Source organism: Muntiacus reevesi, chromosome 3 (assembly GCF_963930625.1).
Source record: "Muntiacus reevesi chromosome 3, mMunRee1.1, whole genome shotgun sequence".
Classification (NCBI taxonomy): Eukaryota; Metazoa; Chordata; class Mammalia; order Artiodactyla; family Cervidae; genus Muntiacus; species Muntiacus reevesi.
In genome coordinates this window covers 146,817,038-146,830,708 of record NC_089251.1, presented here as the reverse complement: position 1 = coordinate 146,830,708, position 13,671 = coordinate 146,817,038, and the positions used below count along the sequence as shown (strand labels likewise).

Here is a 13,671-nt window from a genome sequence, read left to right as displayed (position 1 = left end):
CTATCTTTGACAAATATCTGAATTTCTGACTTTCTTTTAAATTATTTTTTTTCTATGTACTTCCTCTCTTATGAAAGAATCTACCCCATTTGCCATTCTCCATCCCCAGATTTTGTAAGAAAGCCAGACTATCTGATTCATAGTTGGAAATTTAACTACGCATCGTAGTTTCCACTTCAGCTTGATAATGGGCGAGCCCCTGATGCCAAGTGACCCCACCGTCTGAGGAGGGGAGGGCAGTGCAGCATTCTCCTCCAGAGCACACCATTGCCGCCGAGGGGGAGGAACCACCCCTCACCAAGCCCCAAGTGTCCACATGGAACCCAGCCTCGCGTGTTGGTAGACAGCAGTCCTCAAAAGGCCCTCTACTTCTGGGCTTTGTTGAAAGCACATGGAAGCCGACAGCTACTGAACCCTAGAAAATGACCCTAATAATGACCCCTAGAAAACTGAATATCGTTAGCAAAGAGCCACTAAAATCCCCTGGTCCTGTTTAGACAACCCCCAACATGCCATCACATCTGACCTGTCAGATGAAGGGCCTGGAGATGCATCCGTGTCCTTTCCATTTCTAATGTGCTGTGATCCCTATCCATGCTCCGGATCCTCAGGAAGAATGCTGGGATTAAGTCTAAGCCAACACAAGTAGCAGAGAAAATTGCTTTTCAAAACTGGTGACCATTTTTTAAGATCCAAAGGTCTTGCTGTCCAGACTGGCAGTCAAATTCTGGTGAACTATGACAGGAAGGTCATGAATATATCCCTGAGTTGATTCCCTCCAGCCCCAATTCAGCATAATCACATAGAAACCATCCCATCAAAACCACCCCTTTCAATAATCAGTGGGAGGGGTGACAGTAAACATTGAACAGACCTGCCTGATCCCTGCTGGGAATCTGTCTGATGAGCCTGGGTTGACATTAGCATTGGAATTGTTGCAGATTTGCAGTGGGGTTCTAGAGTTGATAAAAAATGATAATTTAGCTCTAATGGAATACAGAAGATGCATCTTTTGGGCTGGCAGGCCTGGCCTTAAAGTTGGAGTGATAAACCCAGGGTGACAAAATCCCTGACACCCGGCATCACTCCATCCCCCTGTTCTCAGAACACTGTGGCTTTGACCGGCCAAGTGTGGATGTACCCCTAGGTTGTTCTTCATCTCTGCAGCACCCGCTGGTCTAGGGATCTGACAAGAACAGCAAGAATGGGTTTGGTAATGGGGAACCCAAGGGGCAGAGTACATTTGTGGACAGGGCTGAGAGGGTACTTTGGGGTTTCATTATCCCTCTTCCCCAGGTGGTTCTCAACCTAAGGAATAATATTCAAGTTGCTCAGATTTGTCTTTTTTCCTACAAATATCTCCCAGCTTCAATGATTATGGTATTCACTGATTCCCACAGAAAACATTCTGCGGTTCCAAGAACCTAAGTGCTTTTTCAAAGACATCTTTTTAAAAAAGGTCTTCCCTTAAGGTTTTTGGGAAGCTCCTGCCAACTTTTCATCTCCTAACAGGTTACTGAATAAGTGAGTGAGAGTGTTAGTTGCTCAGTCGTGTCCTACTCTTTGTGACCCCACAAACTGTAGCCCGCCAGGCTCCTCTGTCCATGGGATTTTCCAGGCAAGAATACTGGAGTGGGTTGCCATTTCCTTCTCCAGGGGATCTTCCCAACCCAGGGGTCGAACCTGGGTCTCCTGCATTACAGGCAGATTCTTTGCCATCTGAACCACCAGGGGAACCCACGGAGACACAGCCCCTAACACCAAGCACTTCTTGTTGCAGTTACACATCCAAAGAACAACTACTCCTCAAGAACTCCCTGCAGCTCCCTCCTGCCGCTGCTCAGCGCTCACGCAGCCACCTCTGGGAAACAGAGTAACTTTACCCGAAAGTCATCGAGTCACAACAAGCCCCCCGAGGGTAAAGCGGCAAACCCCAAAATGGCGAGCAACCTTCCCAGCACCGCCGACAGCTCTCACCAGTCCGTGCCGGCTAATAAGCAGGTAAACTGCCCCAAGGAGGCCACCCTGCCCTGCCTCCCGGGGTCCCGCAGACCCTGGTGCCTTGCCTGGGCAAGAAACCACCCATTTGCAGAGGAAGAAAATAGCCACTGCTAGTCACCCCTAGGCTCCATCTGCCCTCCTCTGCAGCCTGACCTGTAGAGCCTCCATGTGCCTGGCCAGCCTCCCTGAGCTCCCCGAGTCCACCTGGTCCCCATCACAGGCACTCTCCCCTGTGGAGGAAGGGGTCTTCACACACTTGACAGCATTAGCAAAGAGTCCTTCTACATGAGATGGCGCTTCTCATGACTTGAGTGCCACCCAGGTACTGGTAACTGGCCCACACATGGAAGGGACTCACAGACACGGGAACAAGATTGAGAACCTGGTTACTGACACCATTAGTGAGAAGAAATCTGGCATGTTCTTTAAGACCCTTTAATTCCCATTTATCTTTAATTTATCCATAAGAGGCCAAAGTTAGTTCAAACTGCTCTTTCTTCTCTTGGGCTTTCAGCATGCATTTCAAAATGACATTATTAATTCTCATTACAATGACCCTTAAAAACAGAAATATCCAAAGGACAGTCTTCTCTCCTTCTGCTTCTCCATTATATTCTTGAGACATGATCCCTGCTTATTAAAGAATGACCACAAAATGGGATTTGATGATTCAGAAGTTGGGCATGCTATAAAGACATTTTTCATCATCTTTCAGAAAGACAGCTTGAATAAAGAGACTTTTTTTTTAAGCATTCCAAAATGCTGGTTTTCTAACAGATGCCCTGTTGGCTTTTGTGGTCTTGGTCTGTTAGAATTCTCATTAGTAACTCTGACAGGCATTTCTTTAGCCCCACATGTCTTCATGAACTTTAAAATCGCACTTTGACAAGAAGTGTTTCATACAGTCCTTGATTCAAGATCATAATCAAATCTGTTTCACTGTCGTTGAAATACACCTTCACAGATTTCATTCCTTGCTCATTATTAAACCCCGTGCTAAAATTAAGTCCAAAATTTAGTTTGAATTTCTCTGTCACAATTTGTTTAAAAACAAAGGAGGCCAGGTTAAATGTTAACCACATAGATACCTTTTCAGCTCACTTTTATCATATTCAGCAAAGCATTGCAGGTGATGGCATGTTTAAATTTGAAAATATATCTAAGTCCAAGCAAGGCCCTTGTGCTGGGCCCCATGCTTTAGAGTAAACCCTCATGGCCCTCCCCAGCCATGGCCCACGGCCCTCCCTTCGGAGAGAAACTAAGAGGTGACTACCCAGAATCTACGTTCTCCCTTCTGGAAAGTTCTCCAAATACCCGAGATCCTGGAATTCTGTTCCCAGATGTCCCAAGCCTATTCTCAGGGCCTGTCTGGACTACTTCCCTGGATGTATCATATTATAAGTTACAGATATATAAAGTTCTTAGTTTGTGCACTGTGATAGGATGGTATCGGTTTAGGGCAGACCCAGCCCTAGTAACTCGAGCCCCAGGTCAGGAGTACAAAAGCAGAGGCCCGTGTCCCCTGTGTCTGCAGACTGTCTCTTCCCAGCTCTGGCTTCATCCCACACTGTGAGGGAGCTGTGCATGTAGACAGGAAGGTGGACACGCCTGCCTGCACACCTAAGCTTTGTCCCGACCTCCACAGATAACCACCCTTTAGACCTAGGGGTGTGTAAACTGGTAATGTGATCATGAGAATGCATATATATAGTCTATACAAGATGTCCCAGAAATATGTATAGTAGAGAACCATCATTCCCCTGCCTCTGTGTTGCATTTCTTTCTGATTTATTTCAGGTTTATACTTGGGTTTTATTTGGCCTGGTTCTGGAATTGTCTGTCTTACACTTCTGTAACCTCTCTTTCAACATCAGCAATTTTCTTGAACTTCCATTTACAAGACAGTCCACCATTCTTTTAAGCTTGAGGGTTTTATCAGCTTGACCTCATTTGCTTGTTGTCACATTCTTCTGGGGTGTAAAAAAAAGAAAGGTGACCTGTGACTTAGAGGTTTGGTTTCCCTGGTTTCATGTCACCTGGGGTGGGTTGGCATCTAATATCGACCTCCTTTCTTTCTTTCTTTCTTTTTGTAGAATGGGTCTTCTAGCCAAAGACGAAGATTTAATCCGCAGTATCACAACAGGCTAAATGGGTCTGCCAAGCCCCAGGGCGGTGGTAATGAAGCCGACCCGATGGCGAAGAGCAACAACCGCCACGAACACAGAAGACAGCCACACAACGGCTTCCGTCCCAAAAACAAAGGCGGCGCCAAAAACCAAGAGGCCTCCTTGGGGCCGAAGACCCCCGAGGCCCCTGCCCACCCGGAAAAGCCCCGGCGGAGGCAGCACGCCGCGGACAACGCGGAGGCCAGGCCTTTCCGGGGCAACGTGGCCAGGGTCTCCCAGTGCAACCTCTGCCCCACCAGAATAGAAGTTTCCACAGAGGCCGCGGTTCTCTCCGTCCCGGCTGTGACGTTGGTGGCCTGAGCGTGGAGAGAGGGGGAAAAAGCCGTTTTCACTCAGTTTCGGTTCCCTGCCGGAGGTGCTGACCCAATTCGCTGCCAAAAGAGAGTCAATCTGAATACACAAATCCTGTACGGCTGTCTCATCCTCTCCTAATCATTTTTACTAATTCTAATAATCAGCTCTAGCTTGCTTCATAACTTTCATGGCTTTGCTTGATCTGTTGGCGCTTTTTCTCATCAACACATTGCAGCATTTTAGCCAGGCAGTATTTACTCATTTGTTAGGAAAATCAAGATGTGGCTAAAGATCAGAGGCTCAGTAGCAACCTATGTTGTAGCAGTGATGTCAGTTCATTGATCGTCTTTAGAGAGTTAATGTTGGAAGCAAAATTCTTATTGATCAGACAAACATGATCTGCTGAAGACACATGCGCTTTTGTAGAGTTTAACATCTGGTGTTTTTCTGAAAAATATATATATATACATATATTGCTTTATTTGAAACAAATTAAAATATGCTGCATTTGACACCTGCCTTGTTTTTTTTTTTAATTGAAGCCCACTTTATCATAAAATGTACCATGAAGTACTTTCAAGAAAACTTAAGCAGTTGTGGCACAGAGCTTTGAACAATGCTCTTTTCTCTTGGAACGAGGGTCCTTTTGGAAGAAAGAATTCCTTACTATAGCCTTGCCAGTACCTTACACATATATAGATGCACGTGTACCCCAGTCATCTTGGACATGACATGGCAGTTTGGAAACCTTGGTTGCAAGTAATATAAACCTCAACTCAGCCTACTTTAAACAGTAAAGAAAATGATTAATTAGTTCAGTGGCTGAAAAACCCAGCATAAAATTATGCCTTGGGTCCAACTGAATCAGCATTCTAGCTCCTTTCTTCTGATTATCTTAGCCCTCCCTTCCTCCTTAGGCTGACCTTGTGTTCAGAATGGGGTAAAATACCTGCCTTGATCCTAAGATTCAGATTCATGTTCATCCCCCACTTGGTCTAGAAGAAAAGAGAAGCTCTCCAGGTAGCATCCACAAGGAGCAAGTGTCTTTATCAGAAGTCCCAGGGAGGGTCTTGCATATCATTGCCCCAGACTGCGGGTAGGCTTGTCCCTCAACCAATCAGCAAATGAGATGTGCTAATGGGCACAGACTAATCAGAGCCCACCCCCAAGTTGGGTTGTTGCAGGCTCCCCAGAAGCACAGGGCTACCTGGAGCACGGCTTCTGTTCCTGAGGAATGCAGAATGGATACCAGGGGCCCACACCCCAAGTAGCCCAAGTACCCCAGTCTTTGAGTGCAAGGTGACTTGGTTTGGCCACCGCTTCCATCGAACTTCCATGTATCCTGCAGATTTGTTGGCCTCTTTCAAGTGCAAATGCTTGTTTTCAGCTCAATGTTAACATTTTTTCTGGCAGCCCAGGTTCAGTGGGCTTCTCTTCCAAAGAGCAGCCCTGAGCAGCTGAGTCTGCACACCACACAAACATCCGTTTCTTCTTTGGCCAAATACAAAGAGAATGTTTGCTCTGTCTGGAGAGAACTTTCTGAGGTCTCTGGGTGTATCCAGAGATTTAATAGGAATTTTAAATGTTGTCACATTCCGGGAAGGAAGGAAGGGTTGTTCGTTCAAATAAGAAAGATAAATGTTCAGGCCTGCAATCTCCATTTAGTCCATCTGAGACCCTGGATTTATATTTTACAAGACAGAAGGACTTTGTACAAATTTTGTGTACCAAGATTTGGCTCACCACAGAAAATGTCAGTTTAAATAAATGTGACAGCTTTAAAGAGGAGTCAAGTGATTCGTGCAACAGGAAAATAATGGATTTGCCAGGTCAGGAGCACACCTGTCTTTGTCAGGGGTGGACCCCCCACTCTCAACCTTGACACACCCATCATGTTGTTCTCAGGGTTAAGAAAGTGCAGTCACGTTCCTAAGCACATAACAAACGCTCTAAGTTACTGAAAAGAAACAAGAAAGCATGCTAAGAAACATTCATACCTGTTTATGTTTTTTCCTAGATTTTGCCTTTCTTGTAGACCCGGGTATATAAACATTTACCAATGTGCATTTTTTGAAATGGTAATTTCAATATTTTAGTGCCAGTGAGAGGCCACTGAAATACTGTATATATATCTTCATCTATTCTGATGGAATCATTGGTGTGATTCTAGAAATCTGGGTTAAATTCTGAGATTCTTTTAAACTGTGTCAAACTTAAAAAAAAAAAAAATTACATGGGCTATGAGCACTCTAATCTCTCTACTTAATACATACTAGCCAGAAGAATAGATTCTTTTTTCTTAAACATTTCTCTAGTAGAGGTTAAACCTTTCTAATACCCATGAAGATTGAATAACTTCAAAACTCACCTACATTGTATCGCCAAGACTCCCATCTGTTAAAGACAAACCTCTCAGTTGGGTTACCAATTACATTCCAATTTTACATTTCATTTGAGAATTTCTCCATACTCCAGCTCAGTCATCCAGCCTATTCTAGGGGCTGAGCAAGGTTCAGAGGGTTAAACACAAGTTTGTATAAAATTCATCCTTAATAAAGGCTGTACTTACAAGAGCTGGGGAGCGGGGAGAGTGGGTAGGGAAAAAATAACACTCTATATCCAATGTAAAGCTCAGTTCACTAGCAGTTCAATTCTGCTGGCATCAGAAAAAAAGATTCCATTTTAACATTCTTAGTGAAGCAATATCCAATGTGGCCAATGGGGAAAGTTAGCAGAGCAAAGGCAACATGCAGATTTTTGCCAAAGGAAGAGATTTGGGAATTCTGACTCTGAAAGCCTTAAACTCGATTTAACCATGTGAAGAGGTAATCTAGGACCTCAACAGCTCTTTTCCTAGAGCAAAGTGGAGGCAGGGTTGTGGCGGGTTGGGTGGTTTAGAGGGAAGAAGGGGGAACAATAGAGATAGAGGGATGCCTGAATTCAGCACTACCTTTGACTAAGCTTCCTCCTTCCCTCCAGCCCTCACTTTCAATACTGTATCCTACATGGCCTGTTTAGAGTGCCCTCTTGTGTTTGGATATGGTAACATTTTCATTTCTCAGCAGACACTCTAGCGACAGCATCCATAAAACATATAATGGCACTTTTTTTTTAAAATATATCCACACTAGATTCAGAGCCTAGACCTCAAATTCAGGCACAGGTAGGCTAGGATTGCAGACTGCCCTCAGGTGCCAAAAAATAAAGGAGAACGAAACAGTCACTTGCTCCCAAATTTCCTAAACAAACTATAAAATAGCAAGTGTGTTAGTCACTCAGTTGTGTCTGACTCTTTGCAATCCTACAGATTGTAGCCCGTCAGGCTTCTCTGTCCATGGAGTTTTCTGGGCAAGAATACTGGAGTGGGTAGCTATTCACTCCTCCAGGGGATCTTCCTGACCCAGGGATCGAATGCAGGTCCCTGTCCCACATTGCAGGCAGATTCTTTACCACCTGAGCCACTGGGGAGCCCATATCATAGAGGAAGATAATAATAATAAAAAATAAAAATCACTCAATGACTTAATACTTTGCTCTAGCATTTTCCAGAAAGTACTGAGCCATCTTAACTGATCTAATTTGGTGAGAAAAAAATAGAAAGAGTTGCTAGTCAGGGTTTCATTTGAGGCACAATTTTAATACTATTCATTGCAAACTATTCAAAGAAATTTTTGTTTTTCATACTTTTGCTTTTCCCAGCAAAGCTTTATAAATCCTAAAGAAGTTTTCTGTCCATTCCTAGTCTCCAAGAACCAGGTCCCTGATCCTTGGAGGCAGATTAGCCCAAACCAGAGTTTAATTTCATTATAGCAGCCCCTCAGGCAAGGCACTCCAGCATGGACTAAGTCAAGCTGTCAGAGAAACACACAAGGTTCTCACTAATTCTTTCTGGTGACTGATTCTCAGAAGTCCCCTTATTTGTGAACTCTGCTTCTTCCTACAGCTCAGAAGCATTTTCAGTGTTACTATTAAGTTCAAGTTACAGAGCAGAAATAACCAAACACAGTTTTTACAGAATACATAAATTTAATGGCAAATTTGTCTACTGTATTTGCCTGAGAGAGTGCATAGATTTCTGGCAAAAAAAAAAAAAATGCATTTTAGAACCATGATTGCAACCGTGACCAAAGACACTTCTACAGAAAATAAGTTTAAAAAAGACTTCCTGTCAAAGACAGAAAACTACTCTATTTTTAACTTGTTTGAGTTAGATTTACCTATTCCTAGTCTTTTGGGAGAACATGTACTTTTCATAAGCTACCATTAAGCTGGCCAATAACACCATCACTCCTCTGCTAGTGCCGGCACATAGTGGCGGTTTAGTCACTTAGTTGTGTCCAACTCTTGCGACCCCATGGACTGTTGACCACCAGGCTCCTCTGTCCATGGGATTCTCCAGACAAGAATACTGGAGTGGGTTGCCATTTCCTCCTCCAGCGGATCTTCTCAACCCAAGAATCAAACCCGATCTCCTCCATCTGCAGGCAGATTCTTTACAATCTGAGCTACAAGGGAAGACCTGGCACATAGTAGGTACTCAATAAATACAAGGAAGAGAGAGCAACTATGAAAGAATGACCAACTCTAATGCGCTAGAGAATTCTGGAATGTAAATGACTTGTGCAAAATAATCCAGTCTCTCAATTCTGGAGAAGATGGGAAGAGAGCAGCAGCTGAAGTCCCAGCCCTGGGGCCAGGCTATCTGGATTCATATCTGGGTCCCACCACCTCCTGGCTGTGTCAATGTGGACACATTTCTCCACAGGTAAATGGGACTAATAACCATACCTACCTTGAAGGGTTGCTACTCGGATTGAATAAGTTAATATTTGCAAAGTACTTGGAATAATGCCTGGCACTTTGTACAGAGACAGTAACCACAGAGTGATCTGAATGGAGACGCTTTATAAATTTATATGGGGAAGCTTTATAGAGAGAAAAATGTATGTATATATGAAGTCATAAATAGTAATGGGCGTAGCTACTAAAGAAAACAGGAATAGCAGACACTGGGATGGTTATTTACTGTTAGAGCTTGAGGCAGATGAAAGGATCAAGGTGGTGAGTGCTTGCTCACCACCACCACCCACCAGCCCTGCTCCCAAGGCTGAGATTCTGACCTTGTTGGGGAGGGTACGATTGTGGCTCCAGTAGAGGTCAAGAAGCTCCCTGAGATCCTAACAAGAGAGAAGCTCCCCACAGGGCACTGGAGAACCAGAAACTTCCCCCCGACAGGCTGGTCAACCCACCAGGGGTCCAAGCCCAGGGATGCTGCCGAATTCACTGGGAATCCTGCTGAGCACCAGCCAGGAAGCTTCGTGAAGGAAGTATTGTTGAATTAACTGTGGAGCCAGCAAGGAGACCCGTGGGACTGGAAGCTGCTGTTGCTGAAACGTGGGCCCGTGGGTTTCCCACACCCCAGCTGAGCACTCGTTGCAGGAACAAGAACACAGGGACACTCACGGAACAAAGCCTCCTCTTCCTTCAGGGTCCCTCCAGTGGCAAAGTCAGCTGGCTAAAGGGAAGTGCTTATGGGGCCCAGCTCTAGGATCACAAACAGGACAAGGAAGAGTAGATTTGAAATCAAGAGGCAAAGAGTTGATACCTGGTATACCCTTAAAAGGGCTTACCAGCTCAGCTGGTAAAGAATCCACCTGCAATGCAGGTGACCCCAGTTTGACTCCTGGGTCAAGAAGATCCACTGAAGGGACAGGCTACCCACTCCAGTATTCTTGCCTGGAGAATTCCATGGACAGAGGAGCCTGGCGGGCTACAGTCCACGGGCTCACAGTCGGACACGACTGAGTGACTAGGCACAGCACATGCATCCCTTTAGAAGGCACTGCAGGAGCGCCTGATACGTGTCTCATAGCTTCGGGACACGCAGGTGCTCTAAGTCATCTAGCTCATCTCTGGAGGCAATGTCAAGCTCCTATAAGAAGAGGCCTAGAATAGAGCTGAAAGGCCTGCATGTGACATGCATGTGAATCCTGTTAGATGCAACGCAGTTTACCAAACCCTTCTGTGCTTCAGTTTCCCCATCTGAAAAATGGAGATAATAAGAAGACACCTACATCATAGGGTTGGTGTATTCAATTAAGTTAACATATAAAGGGCTTAGGAGGATACATCTTAGTTTTTATTAGATATTAATAGTTGCTTGGTTATAACAGCAAACAAAAATGTCTCTAATATTATACTAAAGCCAGAAATGTGAGAACAAACAGGTTCGAATTTTTTAATTGGCAGGCCTGGGACAGCCTTCCTTTATTATTCTCCCCGTCAATTCCCATGGCTCCATTCCTGCCAGTGTTTGACAGCTCTAAAGTTCCCTTACTCATCCACACCTCCCAATTAGGAGAGGCAGCTACCAGTATTTTGCTCAGGTTAAGTTATTCACCTATTGGAATGGTTCTCAACTTGGGGTAATCGGTTTTGCGTCCACCCTCCAAGCCCAGGAGACATCTGGCAAATTCTGAGAACATTTTGATCGTCACAACTGGGGCAGGGTGCTGCTCAACACCCCAATGCACAGTACAGTCGTCCTCAATAAAGAATTATCCAGTTCAAAAATGGCAACAGTGTCACAGCTGAAAACCCCAATCTGGAGGTTCCAAGGGCTCTGGAGAAAGAGAACAGAAACGGCAGGTGAGCAAGGACATCCTGCTGCGCTGGGTTCCCACTTGGTTCAGCCCATGTTACCAAATCCAGACCGTCTGGCCCACAGCTGGAATCTCAACGTACACACTCTGATGTCTTTGGGCTATTCATGGCATCTACATAGAAGCTGGATTCCCACATCTTCCAAACCCAGAAATTAGGGCATATGTTCTTGAAAGAAGTGCTACTGAAGCAGAATGTCCAAATTTTTAAGAAATCTTGGCAGAAAGAAGCAATGTTCGTCTTCTTCCAACTTTAGCAAATACATGACCTTTTTCTTCCCATAAAGTGCTCTCTGTTTAAAATGTTTTGCTTCTAGGTTTCAGGCCTTCAAATTTATTCCTGTAGCTGAACAAAATTTTACTAAGGTAATGAAAGTTCTAGGGTAAAAGAAGGGAAAGTATGAGAAGCAACATTATAAAATGAAAAGCTGTTAAATAAACAAGTAGGACAGGATACTGGCTGACAGTTACTGTAAAATTCTGTTTGTCTTAGCCACAGCTTGCATCAGGAAGTGTCTAGCCAGCAAATCTAAAATGCGTATTGGCTGTCTGAGGCAACACATGTGAACAAAGAAAAATTAGCTTTTCTGTAACAATGTAAACCATGTGTAGCTCATGAGGCTGACAGAACTATAAGTGAAAACGGTCCCTTTGAGGCTTCACCACCAACCAAATTCTGTGCATATAAAATTCTGAAAACAGCTGGAAACCAATCTTTTTTGTTTCTGTGAGTTATTCATGATGTTTCCTTTCCTGACTGTACTACAGGCTTGGAATCCTGCATTTGATTTCATCTGATTGAAAACTGCAGCCCTCAACAAAGAATCACTCATCCACTCTTCACTGGCTGAGGAATTCAGCGACTTGTTGACAGTTTTTGAGAGAGAGTTTCAGCATATGGAAGAATGACAGTATTTTCCATAATTAAAAAGTTCCTGGCTAACTTAGGAATACACATATGTAAATCATTTAAAAATATTTTTCACTTGCTATAGCAGAAGCTCTTTCCCTTCATTTTATTAAGTTCATACTTTCTACTTAGCTTCTAACCAACATCCTACCAAATGTCGATTAAAGCTATTCAAAGGGACTGAAAGTATAAACAGGGCAACCCTTTACAAGGCACCTCATATTCACAGAAAGGTTCGCATTTTTCCCTTTACAGCACAATTTACTACCACAAGTCTATGTGCACATTTGAAATGTTATTTAAATAAAAATTCCTGTATGAACGATTTATCAGAGAAGGCCAAATATGCTTGCATATCAATTCCTTCTTTAGAAATCAAGGTATGGTTGATAATAATTATACTGTATTTAACCATAGACTTCGAAGTGAATCAGCAATTTTTCCAATGTTAGTACCTGCTAAGGAAGCAACAGGATTCAGGCTGTGAATGAAAATTGCATCAGCAATTCTAGTAGGGGCAGGAAGGCAGGAGGGGAGGGGCCAGGCTGCTTTTTTCCTTTCTCAGAAGTCTGGCAGCATCTGTCTGACCTCTCCCGGGTCTCATGAGCCACATCTCTAAATTACTTTAAACAACTTGACAAGCTATGGAACTGTAATGATCATTACTAAAGGTAACTGTGGTCATTAACAACAATCATCAAATTAAGGGACTTTCACAAGCATCTCCTTTGTTCGACAAGATAAATTTTGCAAGATCAGAAATCAGTGTCTGCACCCCAGGAAGACTGCCACCAAATATATTTTATAAAATAATTGGGGTAGAAGAGGGGGTGGGGAGGGGTGTCAGCAACATACTAGAGGCCTACTGTGTACCAGGCATTCCAAGTGCAGAGGTGGCAGAGTCCCCTAGGCGAACACAGACATGAGAAGTTAGTTACATCTAGCTTTTCCTTTGGTCAGGGATGCTGTGTCAGTCTGTGAAAATCAGATTATGAAGCTAAAATGTGTGTTGGGCATAGCACAACACAGTCTTAACTTTGTTAACTTCATCTTCCTGATCTTTAAAGGACTAGGAAAGACTAACCTTCATTATGTTGTTTTGAAACTAAAAAGCAAAATAAACACAATGAAATAAAATATACGAAAATATAAACTATAACATAAGGCAATATTGAAACAAAAACTTGGTATTTAAAAATACAAATGAAACAACTGTTCCAGTAGATGCCTACTGTCAGCCTCAGGCTATCCACTGCATAACTAACCAGTTTTAATCAGGGCAAACCAGTTTTCAACACAGATTACCTAGAAGGGCATAGTTAATTACCTTTTTTATAAAAAAAAGATAATGAACAATACTTAAATACCCTACTCACCATTCAGAATTTCTATTGTGTCCTTTGACCCAACAATTGCACAAAACTACTTTTCCAAAGTAATGACACTGAATTACTATTTTATAAAGCATTCTTTCATTTAAAAAATTTTCATTTTCCAGGAAGGGCCATGGGTTATGATGAGCTGCCAACTCGTATGTTTGCAGAGTCTGGTATTAGGAAAAATGTTTCTTCATGCAAAATGAACACACCACCACCCCCAAATCACACCAAAATAAAGT

The 13,671-nt window shown here is 43.5% G+C and overlaps 1 protein-coding gene across 6 annotated transcripts in view; it reads left to right on the top strand.

Annotated features, from left to right (window-relative positions):
* Positions 1 to 4,993, top strand: part of SPATS2L (spermatogenesis associated serine rich 2 like) — a 184,631-nt gene extending 179,638 nt beyond the window's left edge. For all 6 annotated transcript variants that reach the window (XM_065930871.1, XM_065930874.1, XM_065930875.1 and 3 more), the window contains 2 exons: positions 1,781 to 2,001; positions 4,095 to 4,993. In XM_065930871.1, the coding sequence (XP_065786943.1) occupies positions 1,781 to 2,001; positions 4,095 to 4,487 (614 nt within the window). In that variant the 3' untranslated portion in view covers positions 4,488 to 4,993. The remainder of the gene's footprint in view (positions 1 to 1,780; positions 2,002 to 4,094) is intronic.
* Positions 4,994 to 13,671: the final 8,678 nt, after the last annotated feature.